The sequence below is a fragment of the Bison bison genome, unplaced genomic scaffold, assembly GCF_000754665.1.
Source record: "Bison bison bison isolate TAMUID 2011002044 unplaced genomic scaffold, Bison_UMD1.0 scf7180017864064, whole genome shotgun sequence".
NCBI classification, from domain to species: Eukaryota; Metazoa; Chordata; class Mammalia; order Artiodactyla; family Bovidae; genus Bison; species Bison bison.
In genome coordinates, this window is record NW_011494636.1 from 1,509,674 (window position 1) to 1,532,264 (window position 22,591).

Below are 22,591 nucleotides of genomic sequence, written 5' to 3' on the forward strand. Positions count from 1 at the left end.
GATATTTCTCTCGGCAATCTTGATTCCAGCTTGTGCTTCTTCCAGCCCAGCGTTTCTCATGATGTACTCTGCATATAAGTTAAATAAGCAGGGTGACAATATACAGCCTTTGACGTACTCCTTTTCCTATTTGGAACCAGTCTGTTGTTTGAGCAAACCTGAACAATATTTCAGTTCAGTCGCTCAGTCATGTCCAACTCTTTGCGACCCCATCGACTGCAGCATACCAGGCTTCCCTGTCCATCACCAACTCCTGGAACCTACTCAAACTCATGTCTATCATGTCAGTGATGCCATCCAACCATCTCATCCTCTGTCGTCCCCTTCTCCTCCCACCTTTAATCCTTCCCAGCATCAGGGTCTTTTCCAATGAGTCAATTCTTTGCATCAGGTGGCCAAAGTAATTGAGTTTCAGCTTCAGCATCAGTCCTTCCAATGAATATTCAGGACTGATTTCCTTTAGGATTGACTGGTTGGATCTCCTTGCAGTCCAAGGGACTCTCAAGGGCCTTCTTCAACACCACAGTTCAAAAGCATGGGAGTTCAAAACAGAAACAAAAACCAACACATGATCTTTAAGTTTAAGAATTTGGTTGATGAGTTAAAGGAGACAGTGCCTGTCTGAGACTTGAACTAATAGCCTAGCAGTACAGAAATATTTCAAGAGTCAGCAAAGCTAAAACAAAACAAAAACAGAAAAATATAAGAAATCTGGAGGACAAATTCAGAAGACCTAATGAGTCAGACACGACTGTGCAAGCAACTGAACTGAATATGCAAATAAAATGAGTTTCTGAATTAAAAAAAGAAACATATGCCAAAGAGACATCTAAGAAACGAATAATAATACAACAAAAATCCCCTGAGCTGGAAGAAGTACGTAGGACTTCAGATTGAGTTTCCTGTGGAATTGATGAGAAGAGATACAAACAGAGGCATAGACTTTAAACTCCAAGGACAAAGATAACATCTTATAAATGTGCAGAAAGAATAAGTTGCTTACGAAGGAAGAAGACTCAGACCAGTTGTGGATTGCTCATTGACAGCACTGTCACTTCAAGACAGTGCAGTTACATATAGACCTAATAAAAGGTCCTGTAACTCATGAATGGAGAAAGAAACAGCAACCCACTCCAGTATTCTTGCCTGGAAAATTCTATGGACAGAGGAGCCTGGCAGGCTACAGTCCATAGGGCTGCAAAGAGTCAGACATTACTGAGCGATTAAGCACACACACACAGGCACTAAAACTTTGGTCTGCTATTTACTTACTATATTGTCATCTCTTTAGTACCAGCTGGGAGATTTAGAAAATATTTTATCCACAGTGTTTCATGGCTTTCAGTGACTTTCCTGAGTAGTTATATAATATAGAATCCTGGGATTTAGAAAAATACCTACTGTATGTGGAGCACACAAAATATTTCTTGAATTGTGTTGAGTTTAGTTGGAAATCAGAGGAAAGCAGTCTTCTCTGACTCCCAGATTAGGCTAGGCACCACCTGCCATCATTAATTTCTATAGCACTTTGTGTAAGCATTCATAACACATATAACAGGTGGATCAATATCAGTCCTTCTTATTAAATTATAAGTTCCATTGTGAAATGGGAGATATCTTTGTGGTTCATGGTAAACATTTGGTAAATGGTTACTGAAAAAAATGAGTGAATAAATGAAAGTATTCCAAAAATTAAGTATGTAAATCAAACCATATTTTACTTTGAATAGGCAGATAATAAAGTGAAGAAAGAAAGTGAAGTCTCTCAGTCGTGTCCGACTCTTTGTGACCCGTGGACTGTAGCCTACCAGGCTCCTCAGTCCATGGGATTTTCCAGGCAAGAATACTGGAGTGGGTTGCCATTTCCTTTTTCAGGGGATTTTCCTGACCCAGGGATTGAACCCAGGTCTCCCGCATTGTAGGCAGATGCTTTACCGTCTGAGCTACCAGGGAAGGCAGATAATAAGTGATAAGCAAATAATAAGATATCAATAATAATAAAAATAATGTTTTCAACATTCTCCTTAATGTAAATTTTCCCCCTCAAGCATTAATAAAATACCGTAAAATGCCCCATAGATCTACTATTGTATACCTTACAAGGGGTTTCTTATATTTCTTCATTCTGTCAGTCCTTAGTGAACACCTACTCTGGGCAGAGCAAGAATACAAATATGAATAAGAGAGGTTTTCAGTCCTCATCAAGTTCAATCTATGGAGTTCAGGAGACATAAAAAATCAGAATAATCAAAGCAAAAACTGCTATTGTAGATCTAAAAGCAATTTTGATGTGGGAACAGCACCATGCTACATTTTGCAGTTTTTAAAAAGGAGTGTTTATAATAGCAGATTTTGCTGGGATTGCACTAACTTAAAACAGAGAAATTAATACATTGTCACATTTGAGAGTATATTACTAATAAGTTCCTTTCTACAGTGCCACTTTTTTAGGGAGTAAGTGAACTTGTTTTATTTATTACTTCTTTATTTTTTAAACATTATAGTAATTAAAGATTCCAAGGGATAAGAGGGTGGAGATGAGTTTAGTTTTATTTCATGTCTCTAGAAATTGAGTAGATTTGTAGACCAAGCTCTGATGAAAGTAAAGTTGTCAACATGAATGACTGCATGAGCTGGGGCAAGGGGTGTGCACGTGTGTGTGTCAGGACCAGGTGGTAAAAAAATGGGAAATAAAGAATAAGACTGTTCAGTCTAAAGCCATCCATTGAAGAAAATGGTAAGCTATACGAAAGACTAGTGCCATCTCTGGCCAAAACTTTATTTAGGTCCAAAGTTACAGTTTCCTAATGACCTCTTTGCTTTGTGTCATCTTTTAGGTTCTTCCTTCACAGGCTGAAAACCCACAAGTGTCTATCCCAGTTTTCAAGGATAATGCTACCTGCAGGTTCTGTTTTCCAAAGGAATATGGCTATGTTTAGATGATACTTAAATTATTGCTTTATTTTGTCAATTCAGCAAAGAAAAAAAAAAGAAAAATCAGACCAAACATTGATTTAGTCATGTATTGACTTGGCTATCAACTTGTTTTCACTTTACTACAAATTACTTAATACATAATTAAATAGAATTGTGTTGATTCCTTGACTGTTTGTGTCTAAATTATCTAAAAGAACATTAATCTTTTTCCTTTGGTCTTTATGTTATTCAAATTTTAACCACATTTCTCAGTATTTCATCTTATATATTGAGGAAATTGTGTCCCTCAGTAAGAATTCCACATTCTCATCATGGCAAAATTATAAAGAAAATCTTTTAAAAGAAATTTACAGCTATTTCTTTCCACTGAAGAACTTCCTTTCTAGTACAGGGCCATTTTGGATTGTTCAGACAGCAAACAAAGATTAGTTGAATCAAGGAAGTTTTTCACTCCTATCTTCAAAAGGGGAAGAATAAGAGCAAAGAATCCTTGAGTTCTAGGCAGGGAAACATCACTCAACAGCCAGAGTAAATGATATAGTTTTCATTTTAAGCATGAAGAAGGCTTTAGTGTACTTAGGTGGTAAAAGACACACAGGAAAAACAAATTTAGTCTACCTACTACTACTACTACTACTACTACTAAGTCACCTCAGTCGTGTCTGACTCTGCACAACCCCATAGACGGCAGCCCACCAGGCTCCCCCGTCCCTGGGATTCTCCAGGCAAGAACACTGGAGTGGGTTGCCATTTCCTTCTGCAACACGTGAGTGAAAAGAGAAAGTGAAGTCACTCAGTCATGTCCGACTCTTAGCGACCCCATGGACTGCAGCCCACCAGGCTCCTCCGCCCATACCTCAATCCTTCCAAAACATCCTTAAACAGATTGCCATATTAACCGTTAAGTACACAAAGCAGTTTTGATGACGAACTGAAAAAGTGACTTGAACGTCCCTGAATGCATTATGGGTTATATGGTTCCGAGAGGAATCATTGCTCCCTTTCATAAAGCCTACTGGGGAGCAGCTGTGCCGGTGCTGCTGCTGCTGCTGCTAAGTCACTTCAGTCATGTCTGACTCTGTGCGACTCCATGGACGGCAGCCCACCAGGCTCCCCTGTCCCTGGGATTCCTCCAATGAGAATATAAACCATGTCAGAGGTGGTAGCTGTTTGTAAATTTAATCTTCTTGATATCTACTCCAGAAGGATCCTGCTAATCCCTTAAGCAAACATTGGATGGGCAGTGTCGACCAGCTATTCTTTTTTGCTCTTTGCTTGGACGTGGGCAGGGTTAATTAGGAACATCTTAGGAAGGCTGTGGAGAAATACTATCCTCCGCTGGCTGGCAAGAGAAGAGTTAAATGGGGATTATCCACGCTCAGTTGATTTTCCCCAGAAGAGCACATAGAGTATGTGGAAATGGGATTGCAAACCTGGATCATTTTGATCTTTCCGTTGCGCTCCAAGGAGAGGAGCAAGTATTGGTGTTTCTCCTGAGCTTTCAGGAAAATCAGGCGGTGCAGCCAGTGCTCTTCCTCTTTCCAGTCTTTCCCTTCTGGTAACACCTTCAACTCTTGTCCACTGCCAAAGTCCCAGATTTTAACTGTTCCTGAACACACAGAGAAAAGATTCTATAAGCAAAAAACATTTCTAGGAGGAATGGCTTTTATCTCAGAGAAAATCAATCTAATTGAAAGCTTTCTGCAACAATTTATCCTAAGTTTATTCCCTATTGAGACTGACACATGAGTCTCCCTAGCATTGCTGTGTACAAAGTATATTTCTGTATACTTTCATTGTCACAGGCTGATAAAAAATGAACAGGACCAGGCAATGTCTTGAAATTTGTGAACATATTCTTTGAAATTCCCAGACTCTCCTGTGTGAGTTTTCTGTCTTCATTGGGTCTTTTCTGCTTTTATTATCCCAATGCTTTCCAGTTTGCTAAATACTCTCCAATATCTATCTATCTAAAATCATGCCACAGTGATTATTAACAGTAAAAGGTCACTCCAATAGTGTCATTTCCTAAGGTGCTAACATGTTTTAGAACTAGATACTAGTGGGTAATAAAAGGATTAAAAGAATTTCAGCAGGTAGAAAACAAAATGTTTGGAGTTGTTGGTTACATAAAAAGGAAATGCAAAAAGCGTGTCGAGTTTCTTCTAACATTTGGAATCATACATTCTAATTAATTTTGTTCGTGTAGGAAATCCTCATGAAAGGGCCAGGTGAAATGATAGCATACTTATTGAATGCCTGTTTCTAGGTCATTACTCAATGTAGAGAATTATCATCTAACACGGATTTTTAGAGTGACCTCAGGTTGCATTTATTCATACTCCATCAACTCAGCATTCTGGATTTTATTTCATGTATATTGTTATCTGCTCACACTTTAAAAACTCTGACTTTTACTCAAGATACTCAATCCATCAACTGGCTTACAAACAAGAATTTATCTAGTAAACATATCCCTAAAAGAAATATGGGCTTCCCTGGTGGCTCAGCTGGTAAATAATCCACCTGCAATGTGGGAGAGCTGGGTTTGATCCCTGGGTTGGGAAGATCCCCTGGAGAGGGGAATCACTATATATATATATATATATATATATATAATGATACAGATGGTCATTTTGTCTCTCTCATGGGAGTTCAGAATAAGGTAAGGTGAAAGGAGAGAAGGCTGGTTCCAACAAGTTCTATGAACTCTCCACAGCAGCAAATGACACAGCCCAACTGGAGCATGACATTCTCTCAGGGGTGACATGACACATGCCCTTAAGCATCTTAGACTTATAAACAAGTCCAGTATAGGATCCTAAATGTGATATGGCAAAGTTGGATGGATGTTTTGTCTGGTCCCATATTTTCAGTAAAAATATTATGAAAAGCACTAAATAGAATGTCTGTGTCAGCTGATGGGGCTTCCCTGGTGGCTCAGTGGTAAAGAATCCTCTTGTTAATGCAGGAGACATAGATTCAATCACTAGGTAGGGAAGATCTACTGAAGAAGGACATGGCAACCCATTCCAGTATTCTTGCCTGGGAAATACCATGGACAGAGGAGCCTGGAGGGCTATAGTCCATGGTTGGGATCACAGAAGAGTTGGACATGACTGAGCAACTAAACACCAGTAATAACTCTTAGCTGATGGTACTCAAAATTAGAGGGACAGAATGAGTCAGTGCAACTCAGATAAATCTCAGTCAAAATGGACTGAGATGGTATATATGAAAGACTTTGCAAACTGATAAGCATCTATATAAGTAAGGTATTTATTATGATAAACACCAATATCAGGACATTAATGCCCATTAGAGAAGAGCCTAGCACTGTTCAGTCAGGCACAGCAGTCTCACTGGCATGCTTACATATTCCAGCTCAATTCACACTTCCCCTCTAACGCAAACAACTTGTGACGAGATCCTAGAACAAATTCTTGGGACACTAAAGAAGGGGGGGCATATTCTGGATATTAGTCTGACCATTATATGCTCCTGTGGCAAAAATAAATCCACTTTCATCGATAGCTGCAGCAGTCAGTTCAACATTGAAGCCATGAGGGTCTAAAATCTGGTATATTTGGAGGCCAGTTTCGAGTTCCCATACCTACAAGAAAGAACAATAAAATACTTCATGAGACCTTCAGTTTTCATCAATTTTACAATATTCAAAATAACCTCAAAATTGGCACAGGGCATACCTAACACCTTTTCCAACATTCTGCCATGAATGTTGGTTTAATCAAAGAAAGGTCTAAAAGATGTAGTCTGATAGTCACTGTGCTACCCCAGAGTGTTTCTGTAATATATAGGTGGGATGAGACAAGCCACAACTGTTCCAGGCAGCCCCTGTCTATCTAGGAAGCAGTCAGATGCTACTCTCAGCATGAAGCAAGTTTAGCAGCAGGCTAGAAATGTAACAGGAGGTCAGTGGACAAAGAAATAAAGTTGAATGTATTCTCTGTTGTCATTTATCCAAATTGTCTACAGATCATGGGACAGAATCTACAATTAACAGTGTGAAATCCGAGACAACCTGAGGAAAGGGCTCACTGACCTTTCCAAGGAGTGTTCTGATTAGGGACACGGGCCAGTTCTTAACAGAGAGAACAGGAGAGGAAGGGCAGGGGAGGCTGAGACTTCAGAGAAGGTTGGGTGTAATCAGAAAGCCTAGAAACATGTCAAAGCTCATCACTATCTCTTTAGAAATGCAGTAGAAGCGTGAGACCTGCAGTCTCGGTCTGAATCTTTCTCTTTTCATGGATCTGCCAACTTCAGGTGTCTATTAGATTTCCAGTAAACAAACTGAACTGGCAGCACAGTTTGAACTCGAGGTATTTGGAAACAGGCAGCATAAACAAAGGGCCAGAGCCGGGTAGGGGCACAGCTCCTCCAGGGAACCGAAAGTCAGTTGTCGCAGCTAGAGTGAAAGAAGGAGAGAGGGAGGAGATGTAGCTGATGTAATCACGGGTCTGGAGACCAGACAACAGGGCTATTGACTGAGCTGTGGCGGAGCCAAGATCTGAATGAAGTCAGGCTGGCCCTAAAGCCCATGCTTTTAATCTGTGTGCTCCCCTGGGTGTAGATGAGGTCTCAAAGGGAGAATGAGGACTAAGGACCACTACAGGAAGGGGTCTCAGGGGCCACCCATTTCCTGGCCTAAAGTATGATATGTCTCCAACCAGTCAGGTATGAAAATTCACCTAGATGTCTTCTTTTCCCCTCCCTACCTTGCAAGGAAGACACTTTCCTTTTAAGAGGTCAGTATTTCATGAAGACAGCCAGGTTTTAGTTTCCCTCTACTTATTCTGTAGGCATTTTTAGAAATAACTGATAATTACATGAATTTAGGAGATTTTGTCCTGAGAAGATCTCCAGCAGATGAGCACAGAAGGTCAAAGTTTGAGAGGGAATTTGAAGCGTCTCTGAGAAATGCTTTCTCCTGCTCCCTATGTCTCCTTTTGGAGAGCATGCGTGAAATAAAAGGATAAACACTTCAGGCAAACACCTCCAGCCATCACTGCTAGGTGAAGTCAGTGGTCGTAAATACAAATACAGTTAGTGTGGTCCAGAACTCTGGCCTCTGGGGAACACGTTAATGACATGGCCTGAGGATTGCAGAGGAAAGGACATTGGTATTCACCTCAGAAAACCCTGGGTTCGTATCCCAGCCACGATGCTTACTAGTTATATGAACTGAGGCAAGTTGCTTGATCTTTGAATCCTAATTTCCACATCTTTAAATGGAACCTCACACAGAAAACTAGTGTGAGGATTAAACAAGATTGTGGATTTAAGACACTTGGCACATATCCCGCACCTATAGGGGTCAGAGTAAACATCTATACATTTCTTTTCCTTCTTCTTAACAGTCTCCTATAGCTCAGTTTAAAATTTTTTACACACACACTAGGCTTTTTTCCTTGACATATTTCCCTTAAAATTCCTGTTTTAATCATAAGAACTAGCTTCATTTTTTAAATTGAACTTGTAGCCTAACAGCAAGCAGTCTGAGCTGCATTAAAAAGCTTACTTTTCATGTATTCATGAAAGCTTAAAAATAGCTCTAACATAAGGTTCCATCATATATGCCATTACCTTTATTTAATCACTCAAAGACTCATCTATAAGAAGAGAAAATTCTATCTTTGCTTTTTTCTTCCTGAGGAGTCAATATGTACTCACCTTAATTATGGACTCAGAGCAGATGGTAAGTACTTGGTGAAAATATTTGTTGTAAAGCATGACATTGATTTCTCGTTCATGGGTGTGAGGGACCTGTTTTGTATCTTGTATCATCCTAGTTAAAGGATACATGTCCATAACACTAGATCCTTGAACAGAAATAAGAATCTCATAAATAACAAATATTAGAAGATTTGAACCACAAAGCATTTTATTCAACTAATTGTGTTTGGAACTAGCTGATCAGTGAGATTATTAATGCCTAGGAGACCGAATGAGGTAAAAACACATTCATTTATTCAAAAACATCTTTGACAAATAAATATGATTTAGCCAGAGAAAAGCATTCATTTGGCGCTTCATTAATTTCCAAGTGTAGGGCACTTGGACTTCCTTGATATCTTCTTTTCAGTGACCACTATTTTCCTACTTTTTATAGTCTAGTTTTTTCCTTCTTTAGAGTGCCTGCTACATTATCTTGTGTACAGTAATAAAGATGGTGGCCACCTTTTTGCTGATGGAAAACTTCCACTTAGTGATTGGGATATGTTAGAAAGCTGTTTCAACCAACAAATAGTAAAGCACTCCGTAAACATGGTCTTGTGCTTCCCTGGTGGCTCAGTGGTCAAAAAAATCTACCTACACAATGAAGGAGATGAGGGTTTGATTCCTGTGTCAGTAAGATCCCCTGGAGAAGGAAAGGCAACCCGCTTCAGTACTCTTGCCTGGGAAATCCTATAGACGGAGAAGCCTGGCCAACTACAGTCCAGGGGGTCACAAAAGAGTCAACCTAGCAACTAAACAGCAACAACAAAACAAGCCAGTGCTTGCAACAATATTAAATAAGATTAATTTCCAAATTGCCATAGTGAATTAGGTGGAGAGCAGGTATTTCTTACTTGCATTTTTTAAATTTATGTGTTTATTTTAATTGGAGGACAATTACAGTATTGTGATGGTTTTTGCCATATATCAACATGAATCAGCCATAGATACACATGTGCCCCCCGATCCTGAACACTTCCTCCCACCTCCCTCCCCATCCTATCCCTCTAGATTGTCACCCAGCACCTGCTTTGAGTGCCCTGCTTCATGCATTGACCTCACACTGGTTATCTATTTTACACATGGTAATGTATATGTTTCCATGCTATTCTCTCAAATCATCCCATCCTCTCCTCCCCTCCCACCGAGTCCAAAAGTCTGTTCTTTACACCTGTGTCTTCTTTGCTGCCCTGTATGTAGGACTGTCAATACCATCTTTCTAGATTCCATATACAAGCATTAATATACAGTATTTGTCTTTCTCTTTCTGACTTACTTCACTCTGTGTAATAGGCTGTAGGTTCATCCACCTCATTAGAACTGACTCAAGTGCATTCCTTTTTACAGCTGAGTAATATTTCATTGTATACATGTACCACAACTTCCTTATCCATTCATCATGGCATTTGGTTTGCTTTTATATTAATCCTATAAACTGCAAGTATGATTTAACTCTCAAAATCAATAATGTATTCTGTTTTAGTGTAATGTCTAGAAATATACATAAGGATCTCAAAGCATTCCACAGTTCAAACAGAAATGAAACTTCTTCCTAATTTATTGGTGTGGAGATTGAGTTACCAAAGGCTGGCCCTTCTTTTTCTCAAGTCTCTCCATAGAAATCTCAACTGCAGCAAAATTTTCAGCAAGAGTTACTGAACACTTTCCTAAAATGTTTGAATTCTAAGATAAAGTCTACTCATGTGTAAAGAGAATGGAGGAAGTATTTCTGGTAGTATTTCTGGCTCTTCTGGTAGTATTTCTCAATTCAAATATCACAGGGTGGAAATCTGAGAGGGATGCGGTAACCAGATAATCAAACAACACATGGAGTGCCTTCATATTCTACTGACTGTAAGGGATTTTATTTGAACTGACAACAAAGCTAGATATGCTTATGAACAAGTGGCAATCCGCTCCATGTTTGGCTAGATATACCATTTAGCAGTATAGAAACAAAGCAATACAGAGAAAGAAAGTAGATCCAGGAGTCAGAAACTTTGGGACTGAATCCCACCTGTGTATCTCAACTAACGTCCTTATACTAGTGAGCTGAAATAGTTAATATTTAGTCTTATCATTTATAAAATAAGATGAATAATAATTCCTACTTCAGTGGTGGTTGTGCAAATGAAATAAAGTCCATGAAAGCACTTTGTGAAAGAACTAACCAAATGGTAGTTGTCTTATTAGAGTAACAAAAACAACAATGGTGACAGTAACAACAGCATATTCTATAACATGGTGTTGCTGTCCCTGGGGTGTATAAGATTACTATGGCTGCTTCATTTGAACAAAAGCACAAATTAAAATCTGAGAGCTAAGCTTCATGCAATTCTGATGTCACATTGATGGTTGCAGTCAATGTATGTGATATTAGTGATTAAGCAATACACAGAGCTCTATTTTGTTGTAGGCAGAGTATTATCCAAATTACATAAACTTAGGAAGAAATTTTGATCTTAGGGTTCTCTTTTGTGTTTTTGCTTTTGCCTTGATATTTGAAGCTTTAGTTACTCTGATGATAAATGGGATGGAAATGCTGAGCTTAGTAAATTAAACATGCAAATTGGGGCACTAAGAGAAAACTTGATTGTAGCCATTTTTATGTTATTCTTAGAGGACATAGTATAGAGGAGGGGTGCTTACAATGAGAGTTAATTTCTGTTTTAGAAGGTAGAAGATTATCCATCAAACATGAAGTTCTAGTTCATTCTAATCCAGAAAACACCTAAAAGTTAAAAATAACTCATATTCTCCACCAGGAGAGATAGCATCAATCATTTCTCTGCCCTATTAATCCCACAGGAACTCAGATAAGGTGGTCAATAGGAAATGCATTCTGGGTTGGTATTACAGAAGGAGGAACTATTGTTAATACTATTCATGTCTTTGAAAGCTTCTTCTGAGGATATGCATGTGAGCAATGTTCAACCCAAATGTCTAACAGGGTCTTTTGTTTCTTTAGTAAGCATGTTTATCAGGGGCAGCAGGAAAAGGAGAAAAAAAATCTGTGAGCATCAGTGCTGGTGGCTCTGTCATTCAGAACCCTATCCTCTCTCTTCGCTGTCCTTTGTCTAGAAGCAACGGCAGATGGGAAGGTCAACACCCTATCCACTGAGTAACTGTCTCAGTACCAGAGTACATGGGGCCAAACTGCCTCCCTGAAGAAAAGGGGCACTGACAGCATGCTGGTGCAGCCGTGCTAAGATGGGTCATATTCCTGCTCCAACACTCAATGCAGAGCTGGATTTGCCCTGTGTGTAGCAGCAGCCTTAACCCCACCACCTTGCATCCTAGGTTCAAGACCTTATCCACCAAGCTATAGAAAAATAGAAAGCCATAGAAAAATAGAATTGAATTCAGTTATCTATTGTGAGGAATCACAGTTTATAAGTTTCCCATCTAGTTTTGTTTTTCTTCCGGTCAGTGATCAAGTGCTAGTTAAAAAACAGATTTGAAAAAATTAAGATTTTATTTCTCATTAACTGGGTGCAGGGGTGCTAAGTTGCTTCAGTTGTGTCCAATTCTTTGTGACCCTATGAACCATAGTCCGGCAGTTTCCTCTGTCCATGGGATTCTCTGGGCAAGAATATACTGGATTGGGTTGACATGCCCTCCTCCAGGGGATCTTCCCAACCCAGGGATAGAACCCATGTCTTTTATGTCTCCGGCATTGGAGGGTGGGTTCTTTACCACAAGTGCCACCTGGGAAGCCCATTAATTGAGTGCACTTACCTGTAATAAGCACACGATGATTGGAATCAAATATCATAGAGTAAATCTGCATGTCTCCTGGTCCTCCCTGGCTATCGTGGAAGACTTGTAATAGTGAAAGAGTCTGTATATCCCATACTCTGAAAACCTGGAGGTATAAAGAACAGGGGTCACCATTTTTCTACTTTACTTTCCCTACTCAAAGCTATTGTGAACCATCTTCAGAATCTGCGATATGCTCTTAAAAACTTGCAGGAAAGTATGATTTGTATAATGAGCACTCATTTGCTAAACTTTAATTTGGTTCTTGATTCAATTGTTATTCATTAATGTCAGAAGAAAATAAAAGCAGTGACTAAAAGTTTGCCAATAGGAACTAGACTTTTTCTGTCCTCAAAAAAGATAGGGGAAAGACATAGAATTTATTATCCTTTAAGAATCTGGACAAAGAATAAAGGGCTGGTTATGACTAACAGTTTATCTGAAGCCATATTTCTCTTTACACTATAGATTAGAAAATAGAGACACAGCATAGTTCAGGTGGAGGGTTTCAAACTGCTCTTTCATGACTTAAGATGAGAACGTCTTACTAAATGAGGTTTCTAAGAACCTTCCCTGTTCCTGTCCAGGAATGAAGAATTACAGAAAGCAGTTCTTAGGGATGGTATAGATATAGGAGGGACTTCCCAGGTGACACTAGTGGTAAAAAAAAAAAAAAAAAAAAAAACACCACATCTGCTAATGCAAGAGACCTAAGAGATGCAGGTTCAATCCCTGGATCCGGACAATGCCCTGGAGGAGAAAGATTATAGGTAAATACATTATTAGTGCTCTGCTTTGAGGAAGGAAAGAGACCTAGGTTAGTTACTCAGATAGAACTTGGGATAATATAATAGAAAGAACAATAAAGTACAAATTCAGCAAAACTGGGTCAAGTTTGCTTTGTCACTTGAAACAGCTAGTCTTAGTATTCTTCATTATTCTTTTTTTCCTTTTTCAGAAAGTTACATTGTGATTAAACTTCAGGGAAGAAAAGTGATTTGATCAAGGATTACAAGTCCTAGCATGCATCAGCATGAAATAATATTTTTATGTCATAATAGTCATTATTATATACATTACCTATTGCTATATTATATAGTACTTCCTAAATTGGAATATTTGTTGAATAAATGAGTGATAATTTTATAGAACTACATATAAAGATTTGATAAGTAGTTTTGTTAACAGAGGTATTAACTTCGTGTCTTAAGTAATTAAGACAGAGTTCAAAACTTCATTATTGTGAAGGCAGGTTGGTACTTATATGCAGGAACATAAAAATGTCAAAATCACGTGATCAGAAGCTTGGGTCACATGTATACCTTCTACAAGCCACTATTACTCAGAACCTGTGCAATTGTTACAAAGGAAGTCGTTACTTCCTTTGTGCTAGTAAAAATGTAAGTTTGGGACGTAGCTACAATACTGAAACTTATCACTGTTTGCATGACAGAGTGGAGGAGTCCATTAGGACAATTTATGGAGTTAGGTTCAGAGCCTATTTATGAATTAGGTTCAGAGAGACAAGTAGGGGAAGTAGAATCAAGGGGTGTCAAAGAAGTTTATTTCTGTTTTGTTTCCAGTTCTATTGTTTTGTTTGAGATGCTTCATGGTTGGCGGTCTTTTCACTGTTCATGTATGTGCTCTGAACTGTGGTTGGAGGAAAGAACAAAGTGAAAGTGAAAGTTGCTGTTGTGTCTGATGCTTTGCTACCCCAAGGACATCTCCATGGAATTCTCCAGTCCAGAATACTGGAGTGGTTAGCCATTCCCTTCTCTAGGGGATCTTCCCAACCCAAGGATCAAACCCAGGTCTCCCAAATGCAGGTGGATTCTTTACCAACTGAGCCACAAGGGAAGCCCATGGAAAGAACAAAGGATGAAGCAAAAGAGGCTTTGGGTTTCAGTTCTAGTCCATCATTTAAATTTCTTAAGCCTCCGTTTTCTTGTTTCTAGAATGGACATAATAACACCAGCACTCTCCACCTCAGTGAATCGATGTGAATATCTTTTGAAACCTGTGATGTTTTCTGCACAGTGAGTCTATTTTCTACTTCTTTTGTGTGTTTTTAGGGAAGTGGTGATTGTTGGCAGAAGGCACAAAGACCTTCCTCATTATGTTGCATCTCTCCTCTAGGTTCTTCTGCTGCCCTCTCCCCTTAGGTTGTTCTAGTTACTGTGATACCAAACTGCTTCCAGTTCCAAAAACCTCTTTTTCTCTGTTGTCTCAGCACATTCACACATACTCTTGCTACCATCTACTGTTTCCTCTCCTCACTCTTATCTATCTAGCTAACTGCTGCTCTTTCTTTAAATCTGTCATAAAGATTATTAGCATTAGAGTTCACAATGCTACATCGCAGCCTGGGTAGGAGGGGAATTTATGGGAGAACGGATACATGCATATGTATGGCTGAGTCCCTTTGTTGTCCACCTGAAACTATCACAACATTGTTTACAGGCTACACTCCAATATAAAATAAAAAGTATTTTTTTAGAAAAGAGTTAGAGTTCAGGTCACAATAGTGTAATGAATTTGCAGTATGGTACCTCGATGCACCATTTCTTCTCCAAACACAGACAGATAGTAAAGTTAAAAAGAGAGAGCAGAAAGAAACAAAGCAAGATATGTAATCTCTGTAGATCCAACAAAGCTAGAGGAGGTGATGAAATTCCAGCTGAGCTATTTCAAGTCAAAAATGATGCTGTTAAAGTGCTGCACTCAATATGCCAGCAAATTTGGAAAACTCAGCAGTGGACTCACAGGACTAGAAAAGGTCAGTTTTCATTCCAATCCCAAAGAAAGGCAATGCCAAAGAATGTTCCAACTACCACACAATTGCACTCATCTCACATGCTAGCAAAGTAATGCTCAAAACTCTTCACGCCAGGCTTCAACAGTGCATGAACTGAGAACTTCCAGATGTTCAAGCTAGATTTAGAAAAGGCAGAGGAACCAGAGATCAAATTGTCAACATCCGTTGGATCATCAAAAAGGCAAGAGAATTCCAGAAAAACATTAATTCTGCTTTAATGACTATGCCAAAGCCTTTGGCTGTGTGGATCACAACAAACTGTGGAAAATTCTTCCAAAGATGAGAATACCAGACCACCTGACTTAAAATTGGGAAAGGAGTAGTCAAGGGTGTATATTGTCACCCTGCTTACTTAACTTCTATGCAGAGTACATCATGCAAAATGCCAGGTTAGATGAAGCACAAGCTGGAATCAAGATTGCTGAGAGAAATATCACTAACCTCAAATATGCAGATGACACCACCCTTATGCAGAAAGCGAAGAGGAACTGAAGAGCCTCTTGTTGAAAGTGAGAGAGGAGAGTGAAAAAAAAACTGGCTTAAAATTCAACATTCAAAAAACGAAGATCATGGCATCCGGTCCCATCATTTCATGGCAAATAGATGGGGAAACAATGGAAACAGTGAAAGACTTTATTTTCTTTGGCTCCGAAATCACTGCAGATGGTGACTGCAGCCATGAAATTAAAAGACGCTTGCTCCTTGGAAGAAAAGTTATAACCAATCTAGGCAGCATATTTAAAAGCAGAGACATTACTTTGCCGACAAAGGCCTATTTAGTGAAAGTTATGGTTTTGCCAGTAGTCATGAATGGATGTGAGAGTTAAACCATAAAGAAAGCTGAGTGCCGAAGAATTGATGCTTTTGAACTGTAGTGTTGGAGAAGACTCTTGAGAGTCCCTTACACTGCAAGGAGTTCAAACCAGTCAATCATAAGGGAAATCAGTCCTGAATATTCATTGGAAGGACTGACTTTGAAGCTGAAACTCAGATACTTTGGCCACCTGATATGAAGAACTAACTCATTGGAAAAGACCCTGATGCTGGGAAAGATTGAAAGCAGGAAGAGAAGGGTATGACAGAGGATGAGATGGTTGGATGGCATTATGGACTCGATGGACATGAGTTTGAGCAAGCTACAGGAGTTGTGATGGATAGGGAAGCCTGGCATACTGCAGTCCATGGGGTCACAAAGAGTTGGACATGACTGAGCGATTGAACTGAACTGAACTGAACTGGATAGATCCAACTAAGAGAGGCATACAAAACAATGAATGGGCTCCAACCAGAGCCCGGGCACTGTCTGGGGCAGAGTGGCAGCAGGGGAGCAGCTCTAGCAGGGCAGACAGGACCACAGGCACTCTCACCACTCTATGGCAGTGCCCAGAGCAGGTCTCCTGGTTCAGGAAAAGGAGACTGAGAAGGAACTAAACCAAAGCAACCTCTGGTTCAGGGACTAGATCTATTTCTAAACTGAGGCGTACATGCCTATGTGAGGAGATATGGAGTAGCAAGCATATAGATACACACATATGCACACACACATATACAGACATCATGCTCCTAAATATTAAAAAGAAACCTATTTTTAGAAAAGTTTAGAGGACATCTTTATGAACTTGAGTTTAAAAATTTATTTTTAAGTCATTATTTTATCTTATTTTTCCATCGTTTTTAGAAGTGAATAAGCTAAGCAAATATATATTTTAGATTCTTTTCCCATGCAGACCATTACAGAGCATTGAGTACAGTTCTCTCTGCTATACAGTAGGTGCTTATTAGTTATCTGCTTTATTTATAATAGCATATTTATGTCAGTCCCAATCTCCCAATTTACTTCTCCTTCTTTCTCCACTGGTGACCCATAGATTTGTTTTCTACATCTGTGACTCTATTCTGTTTTATAAATAAGTTCACTGATACCATTTTTAAGACTCCACATATAAGCAATACCATATGATATTCGTTTTCTGTGTTTGACTTACTTCACTTAGTATGACGATCTCTAGGTGTATCCATATTGCTGCAGGTGGCGTTATTTTGTTCTTTTTATGGTTGAGCAATATTCCTTTTTATATATATGTACCACATCTTCTTCCTGCACTCTTTTGTCAATGGACATTTAGGTTGCCACCATGTCTTGGCTATTGTAAATAGTGCTGCGACGAACACTGGGGTGCGTATATCTTTTCAAAATAGTTTTTGTCCTTGCTGGATATATGCACAGGATTGCTGGATCATATAGTAACTCTATTTCTAATTTTTCAAGAAACCTCCCTACTTTTTTTTTAGAGTGGCTGCACCAATTTACATTTTCACCAGCAGTTAAGGTTCCTTTTTCCACACACCCTTTCCAGTGTTTATTGTTCTAGATATGTTGATGGTGGCCATTCTAATTGGTATAAGGTGATATCTCATTAAGATTTGATCTGCATTTCCCTAATAATTAGTGATGTTGAGCATCTTTTCACATGCTTGTTGGCCATCTGTATGTTTTCTTTGCAGAAATGTCTATTTAGATCTTCCTCTCATTTTTTAATTGTTTTTTCATACTGAACTGCATGAACTATTTGTATATTTTGGTGGTTAATCCCTTGCCAGTCACTATGTTTGCAAATATTTTCTCTCATTATGTGGGTTGTCTTTTCATTTAAAATTATTTTTAATTGGAGGATAATTGCTTTACAATGTTGTGTTGGTTTCTGCCATACAACATGAATCAGCCATAAATACACATATGTCCCCTCCCTCCTGAACCAGATCACTTACTCTTTCCTCTGCATCATTCAATTTACTACTTATGGCTTTTTAGCTCAGCTTTCATCTTGGCAAATGATTTTTTTCTAATTTTAATTGGCTCTTCATTATAATTTCTTTTTTTTTTAATATTGATAGGCATTTCTATCAATAGCCTTTCTTAATTTCTTCAGTATTTTTATTATCTTGGGCTCTAGTAGGCTAGACAGGTCTGTTTCATTGTTTGTTCTTTCACTGGAATTCTCTTGATCTTTTAACTGAGAGAGGTTCCTGTGCTTCTTCATTTTACTTATATTTCTCTATGAGTTTTAACAGTTACCACTGTCATTTTGAAGGGCTGCTTTCATGTGAGACCATCCCTGTGTAGCCCGCATGAGTCTAACATTTTTGGCACAAGGGCCCCTTTTAAGTCTGGATGCCTGACACGTCTTTCCTCAGTGTGCCGCTCTTCTTTTCACTTGAACACTTAGAGGACGATGTGGGGTTATTAATTGTCTATTTTCAATTGTTGTATCTCAGGGAATAGGGAGGCTGAAGAGGAGAGATATGGGGGAACAGCCAGTTGGTGGAGTAGTCAGAACACAAACAGTAACTATCGATTATAGGGGCATGGTGTTTGGTGCCCTGAAAAAATTACAATAGTAACGTCAAAGGTCACTGATCACCATAACTAATACAGTGTTAATTGTGGAAACATTTGGAATACTACAAGAATTCCTAAAATTTGACACAGAGACACAAAGTGAGCAAATGCCATTGGAAGAATGGTGGAGATAGACTTGCTCAACTCAGGGTTGTGGCCAACCTTTACTTTGTAAAAACCTCAGCATTCTCCAAATGTAATAAAACAAAGCACAGTAAAACAAGGTCTGCCTGTATTCTATTATCCTCCTCAACTTTCTCAAATGGCTCACCCAAGGTCATAAATTAGAGCCAGAACTTAAATTTAGTTTTACCTGATTTCAGAGGCCATGTGCTAAGCCATGTGCCTGGAATTGAGATAGGGCAGGAAAAAAATCTTCACTTAGGACAATATCTTAGACATAGTCATGGATAAGATGAAGTCCAGCTGAGCAGCAGGCCAGATGGGCAAACCTCTGACTTGCTATGAGTTATCCACTTGGCACTCGGTTTCAGGACATTGCTTCTTGCTCTAAGCCATACCCACAGCCTAGTTAAGCTTTACCTTTCCTGGGGTCCTTTCATATCACTTTCCAAAGCGAAGATTTAAGAAAATAACAATGTTTAAACACTCATTTTCATCATAAAAGCATGTTTCCTTCTCAGAAAAATAACCACTGGTAACTATAGAGTTGTGCTTGGGAAGATCGCGTGCGTGCTAAGTTGCTTCGGTCATGTCCGACTCTTTGTGACCCCATTGACTACAGCCCGCCAGGTTTCTCTGCCCATGGGATTCTCCAAGCAAGAATACTGGAGTGGGTTTCTATGCCCTCCTCCAGGGAATCTTCCCAACCCAGGGATGGAACCTGTGTCTCTCATGTCTCCTGCATTGGCAGGCGGGTTCTTTACCACTAGTGCCACCTGTCAACCATTATTCTTGTTTTTGTTAATAAAATAAAAACAACTGAAATTTATATTTCTATTTTTTCAATGTTTGTCAGTTCTTCAGGAGCAATAAATGTGGCATAGCTATTAAATACTTGAGCTCTGTAACTAGAAAAAAAATTTTACCAGTGCAGGAGAAAATAATATCCTGGTGGAAAGTCTGCAAATCTCAGAGGAAGGATGAAAATCTACTTTAAGAGCTTAGATAAAGGCACAGGGTAGGCACATGACTACCCGTGGTGATTTATTAAAACTTGATGTGATTAAAGCTAATTTATATGAAGTAATATGAAGGAATGTTAAATGTGTAAAACCTGGCTATGATTTTTGCTGACAAGGAGGAGAAAGCGGGGAGGGGAAGGAGATGGAGAAGGAGAAGAGGAAGCTAGCTTAAGCAAAAATATGTATGTGCCTGGATTGTCGTTCTTTGTGCCTAAATTGCTCCTTTCCAAGATCTTCATGGGGCTGGCTGCTCTGGTCATGGCAGGTTTCAACATTTATGTCACCTCTTCAGAGGTGATACTCAATCATATCACATTGTTGTATTTTCTATTCATTGGAATAGTTATCATTCTGTTTTCTTACATGATTGTTACTTTGCTTGTCTCCCTCTTCCCCTAGAATGTACACTTCCTGTGGAGAGGGCCCTGACTGCCTGGTTCAGTTTTCTGTCTCCAGAACCCAGAACAATACCTGAAACAGAGAGGACACTCAAGAAAGAAAGCTTGCTGAATAACTAAATGAATGATCTCTCTGTAACAGTCTTGTGAGCTAAGCACCACTACAGTTTACAGACAAAAAAATTGAGGGGAAAGATATTAAGTATTTTGCCCAAGTAGAGCTGCTAGGGTGCTTGAAAGAGCAGCACCGAAAACACTCACTATGTCTAAAGGAAACTAGAAAGCTTATCTCTGCTGTCTCTTCACCTCTGGACATGAATGGCCTGAACTTCTTTTGTTTGTTTTAATTTATTTATTAATTGAAGGATAACTGCTTTACAGAATTTTGTTTTCTGTCAAACCTCAACATGACTCAGCCATAGGTATACATATATCCCCTCCCTTTTGAAACTCCCTCCCATATGTCTCCCTATCCTACCCCTCTAGGTTGATACAGAGCCCCTGTCTGAGTTTCCTGAGACATATAGAAAATTCCCACTGGCTATTTATTTTACATATGGTAATGTAAGTTTCCATGTTACTCTCTCCATACATCTCACCCTCTCCTCCCCTCTCCCCATGACCATAAGTCTATTCTCTATGTTTGTTTCTCCATTGCTGCCCTGCAAATAAAGTCTTCAGTACCATCTTTCTAGATTCCATATATATGCGTTAGTATACAATATTTATCTTTCTCTTTCCAACTTACTTCACTCTGAATATAGGCTCTAGGTTCATCCACCTCATTAGAACTGACTCAAATGTGTTCCTTTTTATGGCTGAGTAATATTCCATTGTGTATATGTACCACAACTTCTTTATCCATTCATCTGTCGATGAACATCTAGGTTGCTTCCATGTTCTGGCTACTGTAAACAGTGCTGCAAGGAACAATGGGATACATGTGTATTTTTTAATTTTGGTTTCCTCAGGGTATATGCCTAGGAGTGGGATTGCTGGGTCATATGGTGGTTTTATTCCTAGTTTTTTAAGGAATCTCCATCATAATGTTTTAGTTTTTATGTCTCAACAATCTTACTGTCTTTCTAGTACCATTTTAAAAATTAAAAATAATTTCCTTTGTTGTGCAGAAGCTTTTAAGTTTAATTAGGTCCCATTTGTTTATTTTTTTCTTTTATTTCCAATATTCTGGGAGGTGGGTCATAGAGGATCCTGCTGTGATTTATGTCGGAGGGTGTTTTGCCTATGTTCTCCTCTAGAAGTTTTATAGTTTCAGGTCTTACATTTAGATCTTTAATCCATTTTGAGTTTATTTTTGTGTATGGTGTTCTAGTTTCATTCTTTTACAAATGGTTGACCAGTTTTCCCAGCACCACTTGTTAAAGAGATTGTCTTAATCCATTTTATATTCTTGCCTCCTTAGTCAAAGATAAGGTGTCCATAAGTGTGTGGATTTATCTCTGGGCTGTCTATTTTGTTCCATTGATCTATATTTCTGTCTTTGTGCCAGTACCATACTGTCTTGATGACTGTGGCTTTGTAGTAGAGCCTGAAGTCAGGCAGGTTGATTCCTCCAGTTCCATTCTTCTTTCTCAAGATTGCTTTGGCTATTCGAGGTTTTTTGTATTTCCATACAAATTGTGAAATTATTTGTTCTAGCTCTGTGAAAACTACTGTTGGTCGCTTGATAGGGATTGCATTGAATCTATAGATTGCTTTGGGTAGTATACTCATTTTCACTATATTGATTCTTCCAATCCATGAACATGATATATTTCTCCATCTAGTAGTATCCTCTTTGATTTCTTTCACCAGGGTTTTATAGTTTTCTATATATAGGTCTTTAGTTTCTTTAGGTAGATATATTCCTAAGTATTTTATTCTTTCCGTTGCAATGGTGAATGGAATTGTTTCCTTAATTTCTTTCTATTTTCTCATTATTAGTGTATAGGAATGCAAGGGATTTCTGTGTGTTGATTTTATATCCTGAAACTTTACTATATTCATTGATTAGCTCTAGTAATTTTCTGGTGGAGTCTTTAGGGTTTTCTATGTAGAGGATCATGTCATCTGCAAATAGTGAGAGTTTTACTTCTTCTTTTCCAATTTGGATTCCTTTTATTTCTTTTTCTGCTCTGATTGCTGTGGCCAAAACTTCCAAAACTATGTTGAATAGTAATGGTGAAAGTGGGCACCCTTGTCTTGTTCCTGACTTTAGGGAAAATGCTTTCAATTTTTCACCATTGAGGATAATGTTTGCTGTGGGTTTGTCATATATAGCTTTTATTACGTTGAGGTATGTTCCTTCTATTCCTGCTTTCTGGAGAGTTTTTATCATAAATGGTGTTGAATTTTGTCAAAGGCTTTCTCTGCATCTATTGAGATAATCATATGGTTTTTT

At 38.8% G+C, this 22,591-nt stretch overlaps 1 protein-coding gene across 1 annotated transcript in view; it reads right to left on the reverse strand.

The window, feature by feature from the left end:
- The window catches only part of WDR64 (WD repeat domain 64), a 121,867-nt gene that overhangs the window by 49,784 nt on the left and 49,492 nt on the right, over positions 1 to 22,591 (reverse strand). Inside the window, exons 10-13 of the mRNA XM_010836684.1 lie at positions 12,412 to 12,538; positions 8,629 to 8,777; positions 6,427 to 6,550; positions 4,371 to 4,546 (exon numbers count right to left, since the gene is read on the reverse strand). Coding sequence (XP_010834986.1) covers positions 4,371 to 4,546; positions 6,427 to 6,550; positions 8,629 to 8,777; positions 12,412 to 12,538 — 576 coding nt within the window. The remainder of the gene's footprint in view (positions 1 to 4,370; positions 4,547 to 6,426; positions 6,551 to 8,628; positions 8,778 to 12,411; positions 12,539 to 22,591) is intronic.